Source organism: Zea mays, chromosome 7 (assembly GCF_902167145.1).
Source record: "Zea mays cultivar B73 chromosome 7, Zm-B73-REFERENCE-NAM-5.0, whole genome shotgun sequence".
NCBI lineage: Eukaryota > Viridiplantae > Streptophyta > Magnoliopsida > Poales > Poaceae > Zea > Zea mays.
The window spans coordinates 128,697,642-128,723,473 of NC_050102.1; the positions used below are offsets into that span (position 1 = coordinate 128,697,642).

Below are 25,832 nucleotides of genomic sequence, written 5' to 3' on the forward strand. Positions count from 1 at the left end.
TACCTGGCTGGACGAGGAGGATGGCAGGATGCGTCGTCGGCTCCAGCTGCAACCGCCGCCACAAAGCCTGTCCGCCACAAACCCTACAGGCTACAGCTTGGCTCTTGGCCGTCTTGGGCTCTTAGCTGTGACTGAGCACTGGGCATAGGCAGTACCGCAGTGGGCCTCCTCTCATGGGCTAAGGACACAGACAACTGGGCTGTGTGGGCTGGAATGTACTTTGGTATTTTCGGAAATTCCGACAACGGAATCTGGTAAAATTCTGATTAAAATCGGTAACCGATGGAAACAGTCGGTAAAACGCCGTACCGATTCTGAATCAAAATTTCGACAACCGATACCGCTTTTGAAAAATACGATACCGATAAATCCGACCGAGAAAAAATGGAAACGGTTTTCGGAATTCCGAAAAATTCCGAAACCGTTTTCATCCCTAGTTGTGGGTCATTCTGTTTTCGTAAGCCATACATGGGTTATAAAAAAAGTACATGCATTGGTGGGAGGGATTAATTAAACATAAATGTGCCGTTTGATTTATATATTGATAACGTAATAGGTAACCGATAACGTTAAATAATGTTTGTTTAAGTCCAACCGTAATCGATACCACACTACAAATGAATACCGCCTTATTCAAATTTGTTACCACCGACATTTAAGCGTGAATCATTATCATTACCATTTACGTTACATTTCACGAACAAAACGGCACATAAGAGTCACGAACCATAGGATGGAGGTCCAAGGCTTTAAAGCTGCCTCCAGCAACGCTCGGTAAAGCGTTCTGTACGTTATATATAGCGGTTCTTAAGCTACTTTATGCGTCCAGCAAGCTCCTGTAAACGGTCCGGTAAAATTTGGAGGACGAAGTGCATCCGCCAAACATAGAGGTTCTGAGCTCGTTCTCTATCGCCTTGAATTGCTGGTCGCGCGTCAGGTTGGATATTTCATCCGCGACATCCGTCTCCTTCGCGGGCGTACTGACACCACCACTATGGGTACGTGGAGTTGGCCACCGAGTAGATGGCGAAGGCTGAAGAGAGAGAACAAAATTCACATAATTTGTATACATTATTTTTTGCATAATATTTATACGTTCACTAATTTGTGGTTTTGGAAAATTATTAGTTGCATCATTTTTAATGCGGCACGTTAGATCCAATTAAAATTATATGAAAACAATTAATAAATAAGATAGTTGTGTATTCTGTTAATATTGTAGCTATAGAGAACCAAATTTAGAGGACGTTGCTAGAGACTAAGATGATATAGATGACAGAATCTTTTAGAGTGTGGTGTAAAGTACAGAGAATATTTTTTTAGGGGACGAAATTTAGAGAACGTTGCTGTAGACAGCCTAAACCATTGCTTGCATCGTATACGTATACGTTCCCTTGAATAGGTTTGGAGTGAAGTAGACGTTTTCTTGTCCCGTCGCTGGTTTTGAGCCTTATATAGTAAACCGCGCACCTCTCTCTCTCTCTCCTCTCTCCTAGCCTTTCTTTCCTGGCGGCGGCGACGCCGACTACTGGGCGAGCAGCGCCGCCATACCCAGTTCGTCGGGCCCTTCGACCTTCGTCGGCAACGAGCTTCCACCAGGTACGGCCCCCCTTTCTATTCCGATCCCTGGTGTGCCTAACCTCTGACACCCACCAGTGTTTGCATGTATTATATACCTTTCGATTTTCTCTCTCTAAATTTATCGGGTGGATCCACCCCGTGGTCGACGTAGTGAATGCAAATCATGGGTTTCCCGTTGCGAGTTGCGACGCATGTAGAAGTACAAAACAATGCACGTCTTGGAATGGTACTACTGCTAGGTTTCAGGCGGGCTGCTGTAGGATGTAGTTCTGCCCTTCTGCATCGCGCATCCTGTACTTTCCTTCGTCCAATGTTCTTACTGTAGATCGGCCTCCATTTCCCTTAAGGCCCCGTTTGTTTCCTTTCATTTCGAGGAATTGGAATCTTACTAATGGAATAGGCTAATTTTTTAGAATATGACATTCCACCACTTTCCAAAGTTATCATATAAGCCTATCTCAAATTCATGCGGTGAGAGATGGAAATTGATTCTATAGATTTACATGCTAATTTTCCGATGTACAACTTATAGCACACTCTTCTACCTGCACCTCTATAACATAAATATACTATATAACTAACTCTCTCATGTGATTTAGGATAATATACAAATATATTATATATATAAATATATAAACTTAATTAGTTTTGTCTAAATTATAATTATTAAAATGGAATTCAATTCCAAGGAAACAAACAGGCCCTAAGGAAAAAGTCCAAATTACTACCTCGAAGTATGCCCCAAGTTTAGATTACCCCCTAATCCAGAGGCGGACCCAGCACCTAGGCACCGCCTAGGCTGCCTCACCGGTTCTAATACGTAGAAGCAAACAAGCAGCGTAGTATGTACATGAGGAAAGCATAGGCATGAAAGATCGTAGTGCAATCTCGTCTAGGCTATATTTAACCCCCACAATTTGCAAAACAGTCTCACTTTTCACCTTTTTAAAGAAAACCAGAACCAGTTTGACAACGTGGAACGGTTATATTTGCCATGTCAGCTATGACGTGGTAAGAACAAAATTCATCTCACATAACCACCTTATGTGTAATTAGCTCACATAACCCCCTTATATATTCAACTCATATAACCCCCTCACGTACATGGCTTTTTTTTCACAAAGTTGTGAGTGTCCTTGCCGTATTATAGTATTTGCATCCAAATCTGTCATAAACTCAAAAAATTCATATATTCGATCAAAACATTTTGCTATGGCCTGCCAAATTGTTGTGGTGGTGTTGATGCCACCCACGTAATCATGACGCTTCCTGCTGTCGAGTTATCTGCAGATTAGTGTGATCATGCAAAGAACTACAGTACGTTCCTGCAAGGAATTGTTGATGATCAGATGAGGTTTATTGATATTGTTATTGGTTGGCCTGGCAGCATGACATTCTCACGCCTGATAAAATGCTCTGGTTTTTTCAAGCTCTTTGAAGCTAGGGAACATTTGAATGGCTCTGCCAAAGTTTCAGCAGAGGGTGCAGAGATCAGGGAATTTGGCATAAACTCAAAAACTATTCAGACCTTTGATCAAAAAAATTTCCAGCAAAAAACTTAGTTCACTATTACAGCAATTATTTATTCCAGCAATAAACTTAGTTCACTATTACAATAATTATTTATTCGTAGAGGCTGTTTTCTTTCTTTCATCCTAGCTCCTTTTAGTCCCCTCATTTTTCTTTGCCATTTTTTGTGGCCTACTATCCTCCAGCACCTGATATGATAATAGTTTAGATTAGTATGCAAAGCCAAGTAATAAAATAGGAGTGTTACACAAAGTGCACTCACCTCTTTGGCTCTCTCCATAACTTTTCTGATATTACCTCCTGAGGGATTAGCTATACATGTTCTAACATTATGACCTGGTTTATGACATCGACCACATTTACCTTTGATTCCCACCCATGACAGCTTGGTCCATTTTTTATCCTCACTCGGGTCTCTTCCAAAAGTTGAAGAAAGGAACACTTGAGGCCTTAGCGCACCTCCAAAAGGGCTTTTGAAATGCTTGATATTTTAACTTCTTTCTCAAGTTAACATATATGTGTCTTGTACACATTCTGTGCTCAATATCAGGAAATAAGTCTCTGACAGCGTTAATAAGACCCTACAAAATAGTATTATGTTTATAAAACCCATGTACAGAAAATAACCAAAAGACACAAAATTTAGTAGATATCTGTACCTTTTGTTGGTCAGATATTATGGCCATCCTTTTGCAGATGGCCCAAAAACCATAACCATGAATCTTCTGTTTCTTTCTCAACCACTGCCCATGCTATGGGATAAATTTGGTTATTTGCATCTCTACCGAGGGCACATAAAAGCTCACCATTGCATGCTCCTTTGAAGAAACAACCATCCACTCCAATGACTTCCCTACACCCAGATAAGAATCCTCTTTTGCAAGCATCAAAGCAGACATAAAATCTTTGAAATACTGGCATATCATAAATAGGGGTGGATCCAAGCCATTTTTATGGTGTCATGTGACACCAATAGATTTTAGTAATCTCCATTAAAATGTATATTTGACTATTTGTTAGCACTTAAATGAGTTGATGATACTATAACTTAATAGAGATGACACCAATGGTTATTTTGTCTAGATCCGCTCCTTCATAATTAGGGTCCAAACAAACAGCAACTGTGCTCCCAGGATTGCTCCTAAGAATGTCAGCCTGGCACTCAAATATCTTGGCATATTGTCCTCTGCACGAGTTATATATTCTTCTCATGACAATACCCTTTGCTCTCTTGATCTTCGAAATTGACACATCAGCACCCATGTCAAGCAGCACTGTCTGCTTTATATACGAACTTTCCAAGATGGGTTTGCTTTGATTATGCTCTCGTATCTATCAGCTATCCTTGTCCCTGTCACCAACCTGTTGTCTTTCCTTCTCGGACAAATGTGCACATCATTAAAAGTCTTCACTTGAAACCACTCACAATTTGTCCGTTGTGAACCAAAAATGAACCAAGGGCAACCATTCCATGAACACCTAGCTCTTATTCTGTTTTTCCCATCCTTTGGGAAAAATAAGTGCCTCCTGGTTGCCAGCCCATACTTGATCAATGCATTCTTAAATTGTTTTCTACCCCTAAAGGTCATTCCAAGACAAAACTTAGGAGTGACAGCTTTACTATCATACCTTACAAACCTGCTCGCCCTCCTTGATGCTTCATCCTCATCATCATCATCATCATAACTAGCTTATTCACTTGAGTCTATCATTGGAGGGTCTGATTCACCAAAATATTCATCTTCTATGTCAGCCTCTTCGATTTGCACCCTAGAAATTGTTCCAATGTCTGTTGCAGCAGCAGTAGTAATTCGATTCTTTCTCTGATTCGTTGCTACGGTTCTAAACTCATTTGCTTCTTCGTCATCTTCTGATGTGTCTTCATCCCTTGGAATATAGTTGTGATCTTCAAATTCACTCTCATCTTCTCCAGCATATGCCTCTTCATCAACAAATTCACTATCACTTTCTCCCGCATCCGTGTTTACATTATCACCTGAAATGTTGTTTGTCTGCACAAAAATTTCAGTTACACCACCCTCTGGAATGCAATTAGCCATATAAATGCACGTTTTATTCTCATTCAACTTTTGCAATGCATTATTCACATCACCTCCAGAAAATAACCAATAGAAATCAACACTATCTTCCTCTGTCAAAGTGACATGATCACACAAGTAGCCTCTCAATTCTGGCAGTGAAATCTTGTTCTTCTCTATGTGCAATAATTCAACACGACCGTCACTGCCAACATAAATCACGGAGTATCCATCAAAATCAAAATGTCCTCCCAGGTGAAATCAAATAGGAACCATATCTCCATCCATTTTCGCTGTCAACACAATACAACAAAACTTCAGGAATAAAATTTTACCCTGAATGTATGGAACGCTAATACATCAGCGCTTTAGAAAGTGATCTGTCATGAAATAAACAATTGAGTACATATGTACAAAGTCAAATGTACATGCATCGCCACTCCTAGTGCGGCAGTGCCCAAGAGGCATTTACACAAACATCTGGCCTACGTGCAGATCGCGTACGAGAGACATGTGTGCTTAGCTCACATTCGAAGCAGCCAGACGGAAGCAAGGAAAGGCAAGGCAAAATCTAAATAAACAAGGAGATGTTTGTGTAGGCGAGGTGCGCGCTTAGCTCGCATCTAGTCTGACGATGGGAGAAAAAAAATACCTCACCGGTGAAGGCGATGAAGTCTCTGGATTCGATTAGAACAGGGAAGCAGCTGCAGAATCAGAACAGCGATGAATCACCGGTGAAGGTGTCATGTCTGGTAAGAAGGTTGTGCCTACGGTGTCTTCTCAGGATGTGGGCAGGAATGAGTGATGTTGTGTGTAAGGGTTTAAGTGCTCTAGAGTTGGGCCGTGGGCCGTGTTTAGTGCATTAATCTAGTGTCATGGTACAATTGGAGTCAGTAATGGCCTGGCAGTTACTGGCTATATAATCTGTACTAAGTATAAGTAGATATCAACCCAAATAAATAATAGATCACAATTAATAACAGCATTCACAATACAATGCATATGATAAATTAAGTTTAGTTCCATAAGTTAATCATGCAAGAGTCCTAAGTCGTTCTTGATCGTGAGCATGACTGATGTACCGGTTTTACACTCTGCAGAGGTTGTGCCTTTTACCCACAAGTCGTGTTACCCATTTGCCAAGGGATCACGACTTCCCATTCATCTCTACTGAGGAAAAGAGACATGGTACCACTACGAGGCATTTACAAAGTTCCACTAGCTTCAGAAAACCCGCTACGGTTTCTGAGAAAGGCAATATAGGAATCCCTCGTCCGAAAAGCCATCGCATCAGGATCGACCCGAGAACCTCCCTATACCGCAGCTCCTCTACCGCCCTTGCCTCTTTCGGGTAAGGTAGTTCTCTACTAGCTTTCCTAATTAGTCAGCCAAGGGCGTCCCATTCCACCCTTGTGGTCAGGGGCGGACCCAGAGCGAAATGAGAGTGAGGGCACACTTATGAAGACAAGCATTAAAACACCATAGCAGGGGCATCTAAGTTGAACTAAGTAGGGGACCTTATAGTGAAAATCTGGTATCTACTACTTGCACCAAATAAATGAGCGAGGGCCTGTGCCCTCACTCCACTATACCTAGGTCCGCCCCTGCTTGTGGTAGCACGGTTATCTTAAGTTAAGCTCCATGTTCCAATTAACACAATGACGTTGTCATGAACAATAATTAAAACAACAACATAATTGGAACATGATCATAATTCAAATGTAACATTAATCCTAAAACCAGGTAGAACAATAGCAAGTCTACCCAATAATTCATTTGTCTGCAAGGGATGGGGTAAACAAAACTAGAGAAAACCTATTAGGTCCTATCAAATTAACCTGAGCATGTCACAGTGATTAACATAGATCATTATTAGGTAAAGAATAGTGATCAAGGCCTCAAGGGCACAACTTGCCTTAGACTTGAGATCCCAGGTACCAAGTTGGTCTTCAGATTCTCGTGACCTCACTGCTACTCATAGCAATACATACAGATAGATAAAGAGTACTCCCTCCGGTGCAGTAAAAGAAGTCATCCTGCGCGTGACCGAGCGTGCACAAAAAGAAGTCATAGCGCGTGTGGGTCTAGGATTTGGACGTTGTTGCCCCTAGTAATTGCAAAAAAAAGATGCATTTAAGAGGAATCGAACTTGAGACCTCCAGTCTAGAATGCATTGGAGCTACTGCAGCAACCAATCAAGTCTGATTGTTTTAGTGACGTTAATGCACTCATATCGCTATTTAATAGGGGCAAACAGGGAAAACTCTATGATAATTAATCACTCCTTGGTATGCACAATCATGTCTTAAACGACTACCTTTACTGCACTGGAGGGAGTACATAAAAATAACAGTATACCAAACATGAGAACAAACAGCGTAAGAATATTCTACGCGATGTTATGAGATCGTAGGTTCGAAAACGACTAGTAATCAGGGTTAAAACGAGAAGGTTATAGCTTTCTAAGTTTTAGGTGATTAAACATGAGAATAATATCTTCCATCTTTTAACTCATGTGAGAAACATATTACAAAGAAATAAACAATTTAACCTTAGTATAGTTTATAACGGGATTAGATATCATATTTTAGTTATGTTATCATCATTGATAGGCTACTTTGATTAGTAAGCTTAATCTGCTAAACCTAGGTTCAAACAATTTCCACCTATAAAACTATATGATATGCCACAAATATTCTTGTCACTGCCTAGAAAATATTTTTATGAAGCCAACACAATTTGAATTGACTAAAAAGGATTTAAAATGAAATTGTTGTAAGTTATGCAAGTTTCTATTCACTTTTATATAAATTTTATACTCTAAAATAGAATCCAGAGGTTAAACTTCAAATTCTAGGGACCTTCTTGTGGTTCTCTTTCACTGTGGAAGGACGACGAGTTATTTTGTCAAAAGGGCATGGACTCTTTAGCAATTTTGCTATGCCGAAGAGGAATTGTGCGCTCAGAGTCGTCCGATTAAAAGGTGACGACACAGATTTGATCTGTGTTTATTACGAATCGGTACACAATATCGACGCACGATTAAGGATCCACAGCCGAAAGTTGCCCACGACAATGATCCACCCTGGCCATCGGATGGACGATCCACGACCCGAGTTCAATGGACGAAGGGGTAAGCAGCAGATTTAATCCTAGCCGTCCATTTCTTATCTCGTGGTCCCGTGCCGTTCTCCTTCCACCGCACGCCAGGGCACGGCGACGCACTGCCTTCGCTGTGTTCTCGCTGGCGTAAGCAAGTTCTACGTTCTAGTGCTTCTCTTCGGTAACTACTACACGTTATAGCAGGCTGAAGAATATAACGGATCAGATCGGATATTGCAACGGATCGGATATTGCAAATATCCGTCCGCAACCATATTCGTGGTTGCAACCAATATCGGTCCGCGACCATACCCGCGGGTAGAAATTTTTATCCATGCCTGTGCCCATCGGATTTCGGACGGGTTTCGGATATCCATCAGATATGACAGATAAAATCATTTATTCAACAATTCAATAGCATAATTAGTCAAATTTCTTCCCAGTTCACCATCATACACAATTAGAACTTAATAGAAGAATTATTATGGGCCTGTGGGCCTCGGTTATGGGCACTAGAGCTTGCAACAGCCAGCCGTCAGCGGTGCTACGGTCTATGAGACTTGGAAGGGGCTATGGGACACAACGCAGGAAGCCAGCAAGGCTATAAGGGGCGGCCAACACTGGAAATTAGGAGCGTTAGGCGTGGGGTTCAAGGTGTTAGAGTTTGTTCTTTACTATGTAGTAAGGGCTAGGCTAAAAAAATACACTATAGGTCGATTTCGGATATGCAACGGATAACTCGCGGGTAGAATGTAATATCCTAATCTGTGCCCACCCGACTTTGGGTCGGATTCGGGTCTGACCCACGGGTCAAAACATGTATCCATATCTGGCTCCGTCGGGTCGGATATCCGACGGATATCCAAATCCACGGATCAAATTGCCATCCCTAGGCGCTGCCCACGACTCCATGCGGCACAACGGCAGACCCCCGACACCGATGAGGAATTAGGGACAACGGGATTGATCACCGGTTCCTGCGACACCGCGCCCAGGTTACCCATGACCCGCTGATGGCCCACGACCCCACTCCGGCCACGGTCCGTCAGTCCGGGCGGAATACATTGGCGGCGGCTTGTTTTCTCCCTCCGCCACCTCTTCTCTCAGCTCTCACGCCACCTCTCTGTTTCAATGGAGCTCTCGATATTGGCGAAGAAGTCACGGCGGGTCTATATTTATGCTCAGGGCGAACCCGTTGGTGATGGGATTGGATCAGAAACCAACCCCCGATGGTTCTACGCACGGCTTGAGGGAATCGCGACTGCGTGTTCGTAACAACCCAGCTAGAGGTTGCAGCTGACCAGGGGGCCCACCAACCAGTGGTCAAAAGCAAGGCCAACACACGAGTTGGTTGCGGGTGGCTAAGGAGCTGGGTGCCTGGGCCCACTCATCAGGGACATATTTCCACATGTGACGGAGGGTTAACGAGCAAGGGGCCAGGTGGGCCAGCCGGATTTGGCCCACGCCTGGTTTTCTCTTTTTTATCTTTTTCATTTCCTGTTTTCTATTTCTTGTTTTATTTTATTTTCAAACTTGGAGTTCAGAATTCCAATTTCAAATTTGCAAATAATATGCAACAATAAAAAAATACCCAGCATGAAAATAAATAATATTAATTTATTATTTATTATCCTATTTAAGCCAATGATTTTAAGTATGCCACCTATACATACAAAAATAGACATTTTAAAGATGTAATTCCTAGTGGATAGCAAGCTTATTAAAACTATAAAACGTTGGAACGCTCATGGGTGAAATTTTGACTTTTAAACGTTTAAACTTTGTTTAAACGTAGTTTTAAATAACATAGGAAAAATACCAATATATCATAATTTCAGACAATAATATGAAGTTAAATACCAAAACAGAGAGGTTAGTGGCTTACCAAAACTTCACCCATGAGCTGGATTGAACCCCAAAAGTAACTAATAGACCGGGCCCAAAAATAGCTAATGGTCTAAAATGCATAAAACACTGCGTTTTACAGTTTAGAACGCCAAAACGCTAAAACGTTATTTCAACCTCTAATTAGAGTTTTGACGTTTAAACGTAGTTTAAACATCGTTTAAACGTAGTTTTAATAACACTGGTGGATAGAATCTTTTAGAGAGAAATTTTAAATACTTAATTTAACAAGGAAATAATTAGGTTCACATATAGACCCTTTTACACCTTTATTATGTAACATATTTTCTTTTAGGAGATGTGACCTCAAGGTAAAGGAATTCTTATTGAAAGACATCTTAATTCAAAACCTCTTTGGTGATTTTTTTGTACATCCCTAAATAAAATTTTGGGTGTTATAATTCCACACAACTTGTTGAACGATGAACGTACGTGAGCTCACCCTTGCTGTACTCACATTCCCGCCCAGGTCAAGACCAGGTACCACAAGATAAGGAGCATGAAGGATGCCGCGATGAGTTCGTGAGGTCTAGGCTGTCGTCTCCCAGTCAACTATGGTTGCGGGGATCATTATCTTCGTATGATGTAATTATTTAGCTATTTTGTATAGAACTTCTATTAAATAGTAAATATGTGATATTCGTTTCTGTACAATGAGTCATTATATGTGTGAGACTTGATCCTAAGACACATTTAATTTGCGCCTGTATTTGCCCTTAAATTCGGGTGTGACAGAAGTGGTATCAGAGCCGATCCTCGCGGTTTCACGGGCATGTGTGGGCTAGGGGTTCGGGTATATAGCGCATGACGCATGTGGGCCCGAAGTGGTCACATGGCATGCCATATGATGACACTAGACATACAAACGTGGCTAAGAGGGGAGGTTCCTAACTTGGGGTTGACTGACGAGGACGTCGGTCTTCTAAGAGGGGTGGATTGTGATATCCTGGACCCGATGGATGATGATATCCTAGCCCAAGACTTAATAGAATTAATAGAGTACTCATACCAACAAGGTACATCTTCTTTTCGGAAGTCTATCTCGAAAGAACCTCCAAGTTAAACGTGTTTGGCGTGGAGCAATTTGGGATGAGTGACTGACCGATATGTTTTCTCGGGTGCACATGAGTGAGGACAAAGTACGCACAAAAGACTTGTGTTGGTCTGTGGGGATGGTCTATGATCCTAGAGGGCTGCCAGGTGTAAGTACCGCCGGTCCGGGAGTGGACGTGGTGTTACAAGAGATGGTGTTGCTGAAGCTACAACCATATGCTCAGAAAACCGTGGTAAACCGCCCTTGTCCGAAGTTGGCCTTCAATTGTTTTTGGTCCTTTCAAAGTGTTGGCTAAGATTGGTGCTGTTGCTTACAAATTGGATCTACCAGACATTGCTCATGTTCATCCTCTGTTTCATATTTCGCAACTGAAACCATATCATCCATCGTATACTCCGGTCTTCACTACTTTTCCTCCATTGGTGGACCTCTCAAGGACTGGCATTGTTCCTGAAGAAATTCTTGACCGATGTCTGTGCGCAAAGGCAATCAAGCTGTTCCACAAGTTCTTATTCGGTGGTTTGGTGTTTGTCAAGGGCGTCGGGCCCGAGGGTAGGAGGACCGCGGCTCCGAAGATCGTAACCGCCGTCCGTGTTGCCGACCGGGTTATGCCCCCAGGAACGGCGTTCTTCGTCAACGGGTTATGCCCCCTGTTGCCGACTAGAGAGAGATAGATGGAGAATGAGATAAATCTTTCTTGTCCTCATCACGAGTGCTTACAGGGGGTATATAAGGCCATATGCCAGGGCTGCTAAAGGAAAGCCACTAATCACTCTTATTCCCTTCTAAATCTAGCCCGGACTAATAAGGGAAAGCCCTCAATCACTAATCACTCTTATTCCCTTCTAAATCTAGCCCGGACTAATAAAGGAAAGCCATCAATCACTAATCACTCTTATTCCTTCTAAATCTAGCCCGGACTAATAGGAAGGCCATCAATCACTTTTATTCTTTCTAGATCTAGCCGCTAGGCCTGGCTGCCTGCTGGATCAGGCGCCCTACGCGCTCAGCCGCGCGCCGCACGTCGCGTGCCCTATGACGCCGTGTGTACGTATTTCCGTACATCACATCTCTCCCCTCCTCGAGAGGCAGCTCGTCCTCGAGCTGAAAGAGTGGGTATGAAGCGCGGAACGTGTCCACATCCTCCCAGGTGGCCGATGCCGGAGAGGCTCCCTGCCAGCGAATGAGGACCTGCCGAACTCCCCTGAGTAGCCGCATCTTGACTGCTTGCTCTGGCTTTGGAATAACCGCGCCGTGGCGAACCAGAGGTAGAGCTGGAGGCTCTTGCGGAGGCACGCCATGGAACTTCTTGAGAAGCCCCACGTGGAAGACGTCGTGGAGGCGAGCTTGAGGAGGCAGGGCCAGGCGGACAGCCACGGCGTTGATGCGCTCGACGACGCGGTAAGGGCCGTAGAACTGCGGCTTCAGCTTGCCAGCCGACGAGTCGGGCATGGAGGCAGTCGGGCGCTGGCGTAGACGAAGCAACACCCACTCGCCTACCTGCACGTCGATGTCACGGTGCAGACGATCATAATGATGTTTCTGGACAGCCTAGGCCTGCTCCAGCCGGTGACGGATATCTGCCAGGAACTCCGCGCGCTCCTCCAAAGTCCTGGCCACCGCAGGCACCCGCGTTGCCCCCTGCTCGTAGGAGCGCAGTGAGGGAGGGTCGCGGCCATAGACGACGCGGAACGGCGTGTCGCGTAGGGACGACTGAAAAGCGGTGTTGAAGATATATTCCGCCCACGGGAGCCAGCGCAGCCAGTCGCGAGGTCGGTCTCCCGTCAAGCACCTGAGATACATGATGATGACCTTGTTCGCCGATTCGGACTGGCCGTCTGACTGGGGATGAAATGCCGTGGTCATCTGTAGCTTGGTACCGCTCAAGCGCATCAGCTCGCTCCATAAGTTGGAGGTGAACACCGAGTCCCGGTCAGAGACGATCGACTGGGGAATGCCGTGGAGACGGACGATGTCGGTGAAGAATGCCTGCGCCACAGACTCGGTCGTGTATGGGTGCGCCAGGGGAACGAAATGTGCATACTTGCTGAAGCAGTCTATCACCGTGAAGATGACGGTCTTGCCGCGGACGCGAGGCAGCGCTTCGAGGAAATCCATGGTGATGTCCGTCCATACCCCTTGCGGCACCGGCAGGGACAACAGCAAGCCGGCTGGGTGCTGATGGTCGGGCTTGTTGCGTTGGCAGACTGCACAGCCACGAATCAGATCCTGCACCACACGTTTCATGTGAGAAAAATGGAAGTCGCGCCGGAGTCAGTGCAGGGTGCGCTGTACGCCCTCATGGCCTTCCTCATGGACAGCCACCAAGATCTCCTGGAGCAGCGGGGAGGCGGGCTGAATGTACAGCCGGCCCGCATAGTGGACGAGGCCGTCGGTTAGTGCCAGGGCCGCGACCTGGCGCCGCTGCTGATGTCGTGCTGTAGGGCAGCGAGCGTGGGGTCGACGGTGTGTGCCTGACGGAGCCGATCTATGAAGTCGAAGCGTGGTCCGGACAAGGCCAGCACCAAGCCCTCCTCCGGTGTGTCGCGGCGTGAGAGCGCGTCCGCGACGGCATTGGTGTGTCCCGGCTTGTACTCGACGGAGAAGTCGAAGCCGAGAAGTTTGCCCACCCAGTGGTGTTGTGGTATGGTGGACAGCCTCTGATCCAGCAAGTACTTGAGGCTGTAGTGATCGGTCTTGACTTCGAAACGGCGCCCCCAGAGGTAGGGCCTCCAATGGCGGATTGCCTGGACTAGGCCGATCAGCTCTCGCTCATAGGCGGCGAGAGCGCGGTGACGAGGCGCCACGGGCCGACTGAAGAAGGCCACGGGGTGGCTGTCCTGGACCAGCACCGCCCCAAAGCCGTGGGACGAAGCGTCGCATTCGACGACGAACGTCTTGGAGAAGTCTGGCATGGCGAGTACCGGGGCCGACGTGACTGCCTCCTTTAGAGCGGCGAAGGCAGCCGCCGTCTTGTCCGACCACAGGAACCCGTCCTTCTTGAGCAGGGCGGTCAGCGGCGCGGAGATTGTGCCATAGTTGTGCACGAATTTCCGGTAGTACCCGGCGAGACCGAGGAAGCCGCGAACCGCGCGTGCCGACCGCGGCTGCTGCCAGTCTCGCACCGCCTGCACCTTGGCGGGGTCCATGGCGACTCCGGCTGCCGAGACGACATGTCCCAGGTACGCGACGGAGGAGGCCGCGAAAGCGCACTTAGAGCGCTTGACGAAGAGCTGGTGCTGCTGAAGCGCGCCGAAGACAGCACGCAGGTGACGAAGGTGGTCCGCCCACGTGCGACTGTAAATCAAAATGTCGTCAAAAAACACCAGCACGAAGCGACGGAGGAAGGGGCGCAGGACATCGTTCATCATGACCTGGAACGTGGCGGGAGCGTTGCACAGCCCGAACGCCATGACCAGGAACTCGTAGAGGCCGTCATGTGTGCGGAACGCCGTCTTGTGCACGTCACTCGGCCGCATGCGGACCTGGTGGTACCCGGAGCGCAAGTCGAGCTTGGTGAAGAAGCATGCCCTGTGGAGCTCGTCCAGCAGCTCGTCGACGACTGGGATAGGGAATGCGTCCTTGATCGTGAACGCGTTAAGCGCCCGGTAGTCGACGCAGAAACGCCACGACCCGTCCGGCTTCTTGACGAGGAGGACCAGGGACGAGAACGCGGAGTCGCTGCGACGCACGATGCCTTGTGCGATCATCGCTGCACATTGTCGCTCCAACTCATCTTTGTGGGCCGCCGGGTAACGGTACGGCCGGACCGCTACCGGCAGCGTGCCCGACTTAAGAACGATGTTGTGGTCACGCGCACGCGGCGGTGGCAGTGCTGAGGGCTCGGCGAAGAGGCCACCGAACGTGGTCAGCAGCTCCTCCAGCAAGGCTTCGGGCGCCGTGATGTTGTCGAGGCGCGGTGTGCGGCGGGCGGCCACGTCCTCCCAGCAGACGGAGCGGCCATGGCGTGTGAAGGCCACGGTGCGCGTGGTGAAGTCCCACACCATCTTGCCTAGCGTGACCATCCACTGGGTGCCAAGGACGACGTCGTAGCCGGCCAGTGGCATCACGTAGAGGTCGACGCAAAAGTCCTCGCCTGCGATGGTGATCGGGGCCTGACGGAGAACACCCGGGCAGGCGATGCGCTCGCCATTCGCCACGGTGGTCGTGAGGCGTGGGCTGGTCTGGACAGCAAGCCCCGTGCGTGACGCTGCGGCCTCGGCGATGAAGTTATGCGTGGAGCCAGTGTCCAGAAGGGCGGTCAGCGTCACGGCGCCCACTTGCACGCGCACCTGCATGGAGTCACAAATGGGCATACCAGCCACAACGCGAAGGGAGAACAATGGTGCGGAGGTGTCGACGGCGTCAGCCTCCTGGGCAGCGTCCTCCAACTTGAAGCCGTCAATATAGAAGACGCGGCGACACACCCGATTGTGCCCGCTGGAGCACGACTCATTACAATTGTAACACAAGCCAAGACGACGACGTTCCGCCTGCTCCTCCGTTGTAAGGCGCTTGGCAGCCCCAGCTGTGCCGCGTGGAGGAGGCGCCGGGAGGGCCAGCTGCTGTGCTGGAAGAACCGGTACGAGGAGCACCGGAGGCGCGCCGGCCGCTGGCAGCGCTGGCCGTGTAGGTAGAGCGGGCAGGGCCGCGCGCGGGGCCGCCCGGCCGAGGAGGGGGGCTGAGCCGGTCCAGCTCCACCAGCTCTAGCATCCTGGCCAGGCTCATGGCTGCGGCCAGGGATTCCGGCGCGTGAACGCGGACCTGATGGCTCAGCGGCGGCAGCAGCCCACCTGTGTACAGCTGTACGCGCTGGCTTTCCTGCAGCCGGCCAGCACGCGAAAGAAGCGCCTGGAAGCGGTTGGAGTATTCTTCCACCGATCCCGTGCATCGGCACTCCGTCAGCTCGAACAGCGGCGCCGATCTCAGCGCCGGTCCGAACCGAAGGTTGAGGAGTTCCTTGAAGCGACCCCAGGGCGGCGTGCCCTCATCCTCCTGGAGTTGGAGGAACCACAGCTGTGCCACGTCGTCCATGTTGTAAGACGCCATCCATACCTTTTCCTCCGGCATGGTGCGTTGATGTCGAAAGTACGACTCACACTTGTTGATGAAGATCAGCGGGTCGGACTTGCCGTCATAGCGCGGGAACTCCATCCTCTGGAACTTCGGCGGGTGATCCGTGCGGTGCTGCCCATCTTGGTGGCCGCCGTAGTCGGCCGCGGAGGCGACCTTCTCCTGCATGATATCCATGTCGGACTGCATCTTGGACATGTTGGAGGACAGGGTCTGTAGCATCTTCATGACGTCGGCCATGGAGGGTTGAGCGCCGTCACCCATGTTGATGAACCTAGACGTAGCGGTGGACGGGGAGGTGGGGGCTGGTGGTGGTGGTGCGGCTGCGGTGGCGGAAGGGCTGGGGGTGGTGGTGGGGGATCACCGACTTCCTGATACCAGGTTGTCAAGGGCGTCGGACCCGGGGGTAGGAGGACCGCGGCTCCGAAGATCGTAACCGCCGTCCGTGTTGCCGACCGGGTTATGCCCCCAGGAACGACGTTCTTCGTCAACGGGTTATGCCCCCTGTTGCCGACTAGAGAGAGATAGATGGAGAATGAGATAAATCTTTCTTGTCCTCATCACGAGTGCTTACAGGGGGTATATAAGGCCATATGCTAGGGCTGCTAAAGGAAAGCCACTAATCACTCTTATTCCCTTCTAAATCTAGCCCGGACTAATAAGGGAAAGCCCTCAATCACTAATCACTCTTATTCCCTTCTAAATCTAGCCCGGACTAATAAAGGAAAGCCATTAATCACTAATCACTCTTATTCCTTCTAAATCTAGCCCAGACTAATAGGAAGGCCATCAATCACTTTTATTCTTTCTAGATCTAGCCGCTAGGCCTGGCTGCCTGCTGGATTAGGCGCCCTACGCGCTCAGCCGCGCGCCGCACGTCGCGTGCCCTGTGACGCCGTGTGTACGTATTTCCGTACATCACATGTTCCAGTGGAATCCGCAACTTGGGAATACTATTATGTGTTGAAGAACCGTTTTCCAAAAGCCATCGCTTGGGGATAAACAGATACTGAGGCCGAGGAATTGTCATGTCTGGTAAAAAGGTTGTGCCTACTGTGTCTTCTCAGGATGTGGGCGGGAATGAGTGGTGTTGTGTGTAAGGGTTTAAGTGCTCTAGAGTTGGGCTGTGGCCATGTTTAGCGCATTAATCTAGTGTCATGGTACAATTGGAGTCTGTAATGGCCTGGCAGTGACCGGCTATATAATCTGTAGTTAGCCAGTTGGCAGGATATGAAAAGAATAAACTAGTAAAACAGAATCGTAACAAACTTACCTCGAGTTGTTGCGTTCTGAACCTCGAAGTTTGCAGGATATGAAAAGAATAAACCAGTGAAACAGAATCGTAACAAACTTACCTCAAGTTGTTGCGTTCTGAACCTCCAACGAACTCACGCCTCGGCAGTGGCTCGTCGGCGGCCACGGGGCGTCACAGAAGGCAATGGATCAGAGCCACCACCAGTACAGCCTTCAATGATCTCTAACAAACTTGATGAGGCAACGAGGAAACCAATCTGTTTATGATTCCTGATAACTCGGACAACACGTGACTTTCTTTTTTCTAATTTTAATATATGTTTTTTCCTGCCAAGTCATATCCTATGTGTCTCCACGTCATCAAATTGGTTCTGGTTTTCTTTAAAAGGTGAAAAGTGAGACGGTTTTGCAAATTTGTGGGGGTTAAGTAGGTTAATTAATAGATTAGGGGGTAATCTAAATTTGGGGCATACTTCGAGGTAGTAATTTGGACTTTTTCCTTTCCTTTAACAGTACAGTGCAACCCGTTACTGTACTTGGAAGGAACCACAGGTTCCACTCTATCTAATTTTTCCAACCGTCCGATGTAAGAACAATAATTACGGGGCGTACAGCAGCCGTCCGGCTACTTCCTCTAACTGTCGAAAAGGGCTCCGTGCTGCCTGTGTGTGCGGGCTTACCGACGCTCTCCATCAAGGGCCTCCCACCACACCAGAAACTTGAATGGTCGGGATACGGTAGAAGATCTCACATGTGAACATATTGTTATTATGCAACTTATGTTATACCCTTCGAATTTAATTTGAAGCTGGTTCTTGGTCCGCTAATTCTAGGCTCCGGCTCTGAATTGGTTTCTCCTAATTTTGAACAATTACGTCTACATGAACGGATGTCTCTTATTTTTTACAAACACTGTAAAATTTCTAATATGAGTGTGAGCAAGTACCCGTGGTTCAATTCTATTTATCTTTCTTATAATTGTCCAGCCATGCAGATGCAGACTTCAAGCTCTAATGATGTCTATCATTTTGTTTTTAGAGCTCCTTCCCTGATACATGCTTGTGCATGTCAAAGTTAATAAAACTTCTATATATTTTTTATTTTATTGTTGTTTTCTATTCAGAAGCCATTACAGTACCATGGAGGAACCTCTGTTGGACCATGAATCTTCTTCCTTATCTGAAGCAACAGGTCGTAGATCACTTTTCTCAGATGCTGGATTGTTTAGTAATATCACCTTTTCTTGGATGGGTCCTTTACTTGATCTTGGCAAGAGGAAAACACTAGACCTTCATGATGTGCCATTCTTGGATGACAGTGACAGTGTCCACGGAATCACCCCTAAGTTTAAATCAAAGATTGCCTCGATTTCTGCCACAGGGCAATACACTGATGTTACAACAGTTAAGTTAGTCAAATCTCTTGTGCTCACAACATGGAAGCTAATCATTATCACTGCAGTTTATGCCCTAATCCGTACCGTTACTTCATATGTTGGTCCCTATCTCATCGAGCACTTCGTTGACTACTTAAATCAAAGCACACGATCCACTAAAAGAGGATACCTTTTGGTGTTGGCATTTGTTGCTGCACAGCTGATGGAAGGTCTCTCATCAAGGCATTTGCTCTTTAGATCTCAACAATTAGGCTTGCGCGTGCATTCTGCTCTTATTGCAATTATTTACCAAAAGGGTCTTGCCCTCTCCAGCCAATCCAAGCAAGGTAGTTCAAGCGGGGAGCTGATCAATGTTGTGAACATTGATGCTGAGCGAGTAGGAGATTTCAATTGGTCTCTGCATGAACTTTGGCTGCTCCCAGTGCAAATTAGTCTCGCAATGATTATCTTATACTCTACTCTTGGCTTGGCATCATTCGCTGCCCTTGCTGCCTGTGTTTTGACAATGTTGGCTAACATACCTTTGGGGCGGATTGAGCAAAATTACCAGGAGAAAACTATGAATGCCAAGGATGCTAGAATGAGTGCTATGTCTGAGATATTACAGAACATGCATATTCTCAAGCTTCATGGTTGGGAATTGGTTTTCTTGTCAAAGATTAAAGAGATAAGGAAGGTTGAGATGAACTGGGTAAAGAAATATGTCTACACCTCATCAATGCTTATATCTGTATTTTTTTGTGCCCCTGCATTTGTTGCTATGATCACTTTTGGAACTTGTATAATTATCGGCATCCCATTAGAAACAGGGAAAGTATTATCTGCTCTAGCAACATTTAGGCAGTTGCAAGGTCCGATTCACAGTCTGCCAGACGCGATCTCATCAATCATTCAGACAAAAGTATCACTTGACAGGATATGTTCATTTCTCTGCCTTGAGGAATTAGCAAGTGATGCAGTAACTAAGCTTCCGAGTGGTAGCACCGATATATCCATTAAGGTGAGAAATGGTAGCTTCTCCTGGCAAAAATTCTCTCAGGTGCCTACTCTCCAAGATCTGGACTTGTGTGTGCAACAAGGAACTAGAGTTGCTATCTGTGGAACTGTTGGATCGGGTAAGTCAAGCTTATTGTCTTGCATACTTGGTGAGATACCGAAGTTATCTGGAGAGGTTCAAACTTGTGGTACAATTGCTTGTGTTAGCCAATCACCATGGATACAAAGTGGGACAATTGAAGAAAACATACGTTTTGGTACACAAATGAACAGGGAAAGGTACAAAAATGTCCTTGAGGCATGCTGTTTAAATAACGATTTGGATATATTACCTTTGGGTGACCAAACAATTATAGGAGAAAGAGGAATCAACTTAAGTGGTGGACAAAAACAGAGGATACAGATTGCCCGTGCTTTGTATCAAGATGCTGATATCTTCCTATTTGATGATCCATTTAGTGCAGTTGATGCTCGCACTGGACTGCACTTGTTCAAGGTATGTTTTGACATTTAATGCACTGTATCGATACTAGTCTTAGTTATGACATTTGGTACTTAATAATCCTAATTATATGAAGTGATCTTTTTACATCGTAATGTTGCAATTGCAACATTCATTTTCCATTTATTTCCCTATTTGTTTTCCAATTCAGTATTTGTATTATTCTTACTTATTATGAACATCTATTTTAGTCCTGGGGTAGTAAGTTTATTTTTAATCCATCTTGAATGAGAGTTATTAATTATTTCTTGTCTCTAGCTATAGCAGATGGTTTCATAATTCTTTCAAGGGGTTGCCTACATGGTTCATATTTGATCTACCTTTGTACTAGCAAAATATCGAGTTTTGTTAGGGACACTCCACCTGTTTTTTTCTTTACACCAACAATACCTGAGAAATGGACCATATAATGACTACATAAGCTAATTGACTTTTATTATAACTAACTGTAACGAAGGTTTGAGTGGAAATGCTGCTGTTAGAAGGTCTAGAACACAAGGTACACTCTGAGGTAGACGCTCGAAGTCAGAAAAGGAAGGACAAAACAGCAGTTAGCCTACAAAGTAGGGGCGTTGGTGCAATTACCCTTTTAACGTGGAGTGTCCTTGAGCATTATTTTGAGGTTCAAAAGATTATATGTTGCTATTGTGTGAAACTTATATGGCTATAACTTGTATATTGCAGGAGTGCTTGCTAGAATTTTTAGCTTCAAAAACTGTTATATATGTTACCCATCATGTTGAATTTTTACCTTCAGCTGATCTTATCCTGGTAAGCCAGTAACAATTGTCTACTTTATTATTTTATGATGCATGCAACAAACTTTTCATCTTTCCACTTGTCTCACCTTTCAGGTCATGAGAGATGGAAAAATAACACAGTCAGGGGATTACACTGAAATTCTGAAATCTGGAGAAGATCTCTTGGAATTAGTTGCATCCCATAAAGATGCCTTATCAACTTTAGACATGCTGGAGCGCCCTATTGAAAATTTTGAGAGTACATATCATCCTGGTGGCAATGAAAGTAACCTGTTTATAGCGGGGGATAAGAAAGACCAGAACGAGGAAGGAGATATTCAAAATGGTCAGCTAGTACAAGAAGAAGAGAGGGAGAAAGGCCGGGTTGGATTTATTGTCTACTGGAAGTATATTATGATGGCATATAATGGAGCACTTGTGCCACTTATTTTGCTAGCTCAGATAATTTTCCAAGTTCTTCAAATTGGATGCAATTTCTGGATGGCTTGGGCAGCACCAATATCTGAAAATGTGAATCCTCCAATCAGTAGTTTGCAGATGGTAAATGTGTACTTTGCATTAGCAATTGTTAGCTCATTGTGCATATTCATTCGATCACATCTTCTTGTCATGACCGGATGTAAGACTGCTAATATTCTATTTGAGAACATGCACAACTGCATTTTCCGAGCACCAATGTCTTTCTTTGACTCCACACCTAGTGGGCGAATCTTGAACAGAGTAAGTACATTCAGAATGTTATTTTTAAGGACATGGAATTAGTGTGTCTTTTTCTTTTTTATTATGTTATTGCTGAAATTTAAAACAAACTGTAGGCTTCCACAGATCAAAGCACAGTGGATACAAGAATTTTTGACCTGATGGGCTATCTTCTATTTCCTGCTATTGAGATTCTAGGAACAGTTATTCTGATGTCACATGTTGCATGGCAAGTCTTCATAGTTTTTGTCCCCATTATTACTGCATCGCTGTGGTATCAGGTAAATTATATATGAATTATAATTGTATTGGTTTTCTATTTTTAAAACTGATGGTGCCAATTTTCTCATTGATGTTCACACACTCCAACTTTTAGCAATACTACATAGATGCAGCTAGAGAGTTGCAAAGGTTGGTTGGAGTTTGCAGATCCCCCGTGCTTCAACATTTTTCTGAATCAATGGCTGGCTCAAATATAATTAGATGCTTTCAAAAGGAAAGACAATTTATCCGTTATATTGGATATTTGGTGGATAATTTATCTCGACCAAGTTTGTATAATGCAGCCGCAATGGAATGGTTGTGCTTTCGCTTGGATATGCTTTCATCCTTTGTTTTTTCCTTCACATTGATACTTCTGGTCTCTTCACCATCTGCTTTAATTGACCCAAGTAAGCATATTATTTCTCTAGCAAGATCAATATTGTTCTTCTTCTTAGTGTTCTAACGTGCTGATAATATTTTGTACAGAGACTGCTGGTCTTGCGGTCACTTATGGACTAAGCCTCAATATGCTACAAGGGTGGGCTATTGCTGTCCTCTGCAGTTTAGAAAATAGAATGATATCAGTGGAAAGAATGTTGCAGTATACGACTATTCCTTCAGAACCACCACTTACAATATCAGAACGCCAACCAAATAGACAGTGGCCAACAAAGGGCGAAATTGAGTTTCTTAACCTCCATGTTTGTCTCTTCAACTTTACGCACTACCCTTATTCAATTTGTGTGATTGTTATTGTGCTCACATCAGTATTTATGAAACTAGACAGCTTTAGGTGTAGTAAATGCTAACTGTTGTAAAGCAACCAATTTCATTATAAGGCATTATTCTAATATTAACATGTCCTTTTGGTTTTTATGTTCCTGTTGTTAACAGAACTGCAGCCTTTAATACTTAATATTTTCCCAGAATATTCCAGAAAACCAAAACTTGTCTTGAGGTGGAAAACAAGTGTAATTGATAACTGATTTAGTAGAGCGTGTTATATGCTGCAGGTTCGATATGCACCGCAGCTGCCTTTTGTTTTAAAAGGCCTGACGTGCACCTTACTCGGAGGAAAGAAGACAGGTATTGTTGGTAGAACAGGTGGTGGCAAATCAACCTTGATTCAGGCACTATTTCGCATTGTGGACCCATGTATTGGCCAAGTGTTTATAGATGGCACTGACATCTGCACCATTGGACTACATGACCTCCGGACAAGATTGAGCATCATTCCACAAGATCCTGTTATGTTTGAGGGGACCTTGCGAACCAATATTGACCCCCTTGGGGAGTACAGTGACGAGAAAATCTGGGAGGTACATTCCAATCGCTAAATTTATTTCATTTCTCTTAAAAAATGTTCCATTCTGCACCTAATACATGCGCTCTCCAGGCATTGGATTCATGTCATCTTGGGGATGAAGTTAGAAAGAACGAGCTTAAGCTTGACTCTACAGGTTTGATACCTGCCAGGTCTCCGGACACTGCTCTGTGATGTCGAAGCCCTAACTTGTTCTTTGGTTGTAAAATGCAGTGACAGAAAAGGGCAAAAACTGGAGCACAGGTCAGCGTCAACTTGTGTGTCTGGGAAGGGTGATTCTGAAACGGAGGAAGATCTTGGTTTTGGATGAGGCAACTTCATCCGTGGATCCAATTACAGACAGCTTGATTCAAAAAACCTTAAAACAACAATTTCTCAAATGCACAATGATTACAATAGCTCACCGTATCACATCAGTTCTTGATAGCGACAAAGTCTTGCTTCTGGATAATGGTCAGTATGCCCCTGACTTACGAGCCGAAACTATGTTCACATTTATTACTTCTCACGCTTGAACAATGTCCATGTTGTAAAACAGGTGAAATTGCAGAGCATGACGCCCCAGCAAAACTGCTAGAGGACAGTTCATCCCTATTCTCCAAACTTGTATCTGAGTATACCATGGGATCTGATAAGTGGCGAATGCAAGAAAGCAGCTAAATCAATACTCTACAGATAATACAGGACAAACGCCCTAGGAAGTGTGAGTATCTACGTGTCACCAATTTTATAGCTTAATAAAAAGCAAATTTTTAAAAAACAAAAAAAAAACTATGAATATCCATATTCCCCAAGGCCCTTGGAAGTGTGATATATTTGTTTCATTGTATACTAGTTAGGGGCCTGTGCGTTGCTACAGTTTCTATATATCACATTGATAAACTTGCTTTATTGAGATAACTTTTGAAACATGTTCAATTGAGCCAGACCTCACCTCCCAAGTCAAACAACTATAATCGAACGTAACTTATCTCAAATTTACTAAATTAAAAACATATGTATCTCAGTTGATAAGTTGATAGTCTGCCAGCTCCGTGACACTGACACCTGGCCGAAAAACTAAATTTGAGACCAAATAGCAAGTAGGTAAAAGGCCATCAATACACAAAATCATCTAAGACTGAGTCTATCGGTTCTTCAAAATCATAAAAGGGAAATTTGGATCCATATCATTAAAAGATCACCACTTTGGATCCATACCATTACTATCTCACTTATATGTGGGTCCACTTGAGTGAATGACATGTGGGGTCCATGGTATATATCTAAAGTTTGGATCTTTTAATGGTATAGATCCAATTGTTCCATCATAAAATGGATGCGCGTGCATATGGGAAAACAAAAATACTCTAAGTCAGTTGATTCCAGAGTCAATAGTAGCTCCATCTTAAGAAATGATAGCTTAAGACTATCTCACGTCTTCAAACCAAATACTATGTATTGAGGATTGAGTCACATATAGTGGGTCGAGGCTTTACATCTTCAAAGCAATGGAAAACAGGGTCAGCAAAATAAGGTGGGTTCAGGATGATATATATATATATATACTTATGTTTGCTTGTCTCCTTTATCCATTCCTAAGAGATCGTGTCGCTTGTCTCTTGCATATGGACCTTTGTGAGACCTGATGATTAGCTTTGTTGGAAGAGAAGGTGAAGCAAGCATGTGAACTTAAAGCAAATATAGTTCTACTACCATGATGCTAACTTTCAGATATTATTATGGAGCTAAATGCTCAACGGGCTACAAGGCAAAACATATGAACTAAGTTCAAAGATAACCCTATGCCAAACAAATCATTGAAAACACTAAAGAAAGTAGAATCATGGAACTCAATCCAAGTATATTAATAAGTAGTACCTCACATTCACTTATTAGTACCCCAGCCATACCGTGAAACAAAAAATCAGTTCGATAACGTGAGAAATATATGGCTAATATACAATACAAGTAATGTCTCCTGGTCACTTCACGAATTCAAATCATACCTTTTACTTCTGGAAATCAAAAACACGAACAGATCATTTCTATTGGTTATATCAATTCAGAACATAGGATAATGCTGCTCCTTTCACTAACCTTGTAGCAGGCAGGTCAGCCGAGTAATGGCGATGAGTGACCATAGTACTCTCCTGGCAGCCGAGATATTTCTATTGGTATTCAATGGATATCATTCAAATAACCATAGTACTCTACAACTAAGCTAAGTCGTTTAACAGAGTAATACAAGTAACCTTTAAGGTACTGTTTGACGTTGGTTTGGTACTGTTTCCCCTTGTGTTTCTGGCAGAAGTCCAAGCATGGTTAATTATAGCTTGGGCTGTGAGCCTAGAGTTTTTGTCTTCAATATAA

General features: G+C 45.0%; 1 protein-coding gene across 4 annotated transcripts; it reads left to right on the plus strand.

The window, feature by feature from the left end:
* The first annotated feature begins 1,432 nt into the window (after nt 1-1,432).
* LOC542680 (uncharacterized) lies at nt 1,433-24,391 on the plus strand. Of its 4 annotated transcripts, XM_035960777.1 has the most exons (12): nt 1,446-1,599; nt 10,627-10,742; nt 18,662-20,426; nt 21,117-21,203; nt 21,287-21,913; nt 22,009-22,173; nt 22,269-22,563; nt 22,643-22,857; nt 23,170-23,475; nt 23,553-23,616; nt 23,694-23,933; nt 24,019-24,391. In XM_035960777.1, the coding sequence occupies exons 2-12, from the start codon at nt 10,738-10,740 to the stop codon at nt 24,138-24,140; spliced, it is 3,891 nt and encodes a 1,296-aa protein (XP_035816670.1). In that variant the 5' UTR covers nt 1,446-1,599; nt 10,627-10,737; the 3' UTR covers nt 24,141-24,391. The 4 variants fall into 4 exon arrangements, with proteins under 4 accessions (XP_008651874.1, XP_035816670.1, XP_008651875.1 ...); XM_008653652.4 differs by lacking the exon at nt 10,627-10,742 and having other exon boundaries at nt 1,433-1,599; XM_008653653.4 differs by lacking the exon at nt 10,627-10,742 and having other exon boundaries at nt 18,665-20,426.
* The last annotated feature ends 1,441 nt before the right edge of the window (nt 24,392-25,832 follow it).

Coding starts and splice junctions, on each gene's coding strand:
- LOC542680 (XM_035960777.1), top strand. Junction 21,204..21,286: donor CTTCAGCTGATCTTATCCTG/GTAAGCCAGTAA, acceptor CTCACCTTTCAG/GTCATGAGAGATGGAAAAAT. Junction 21,914..22,008: donor GTGGGCGAATCTTGAACAGA/GTAAGTACATTC, acceptor AACAAACTGTAG/GCTTCCACAGATCAAAGCAC.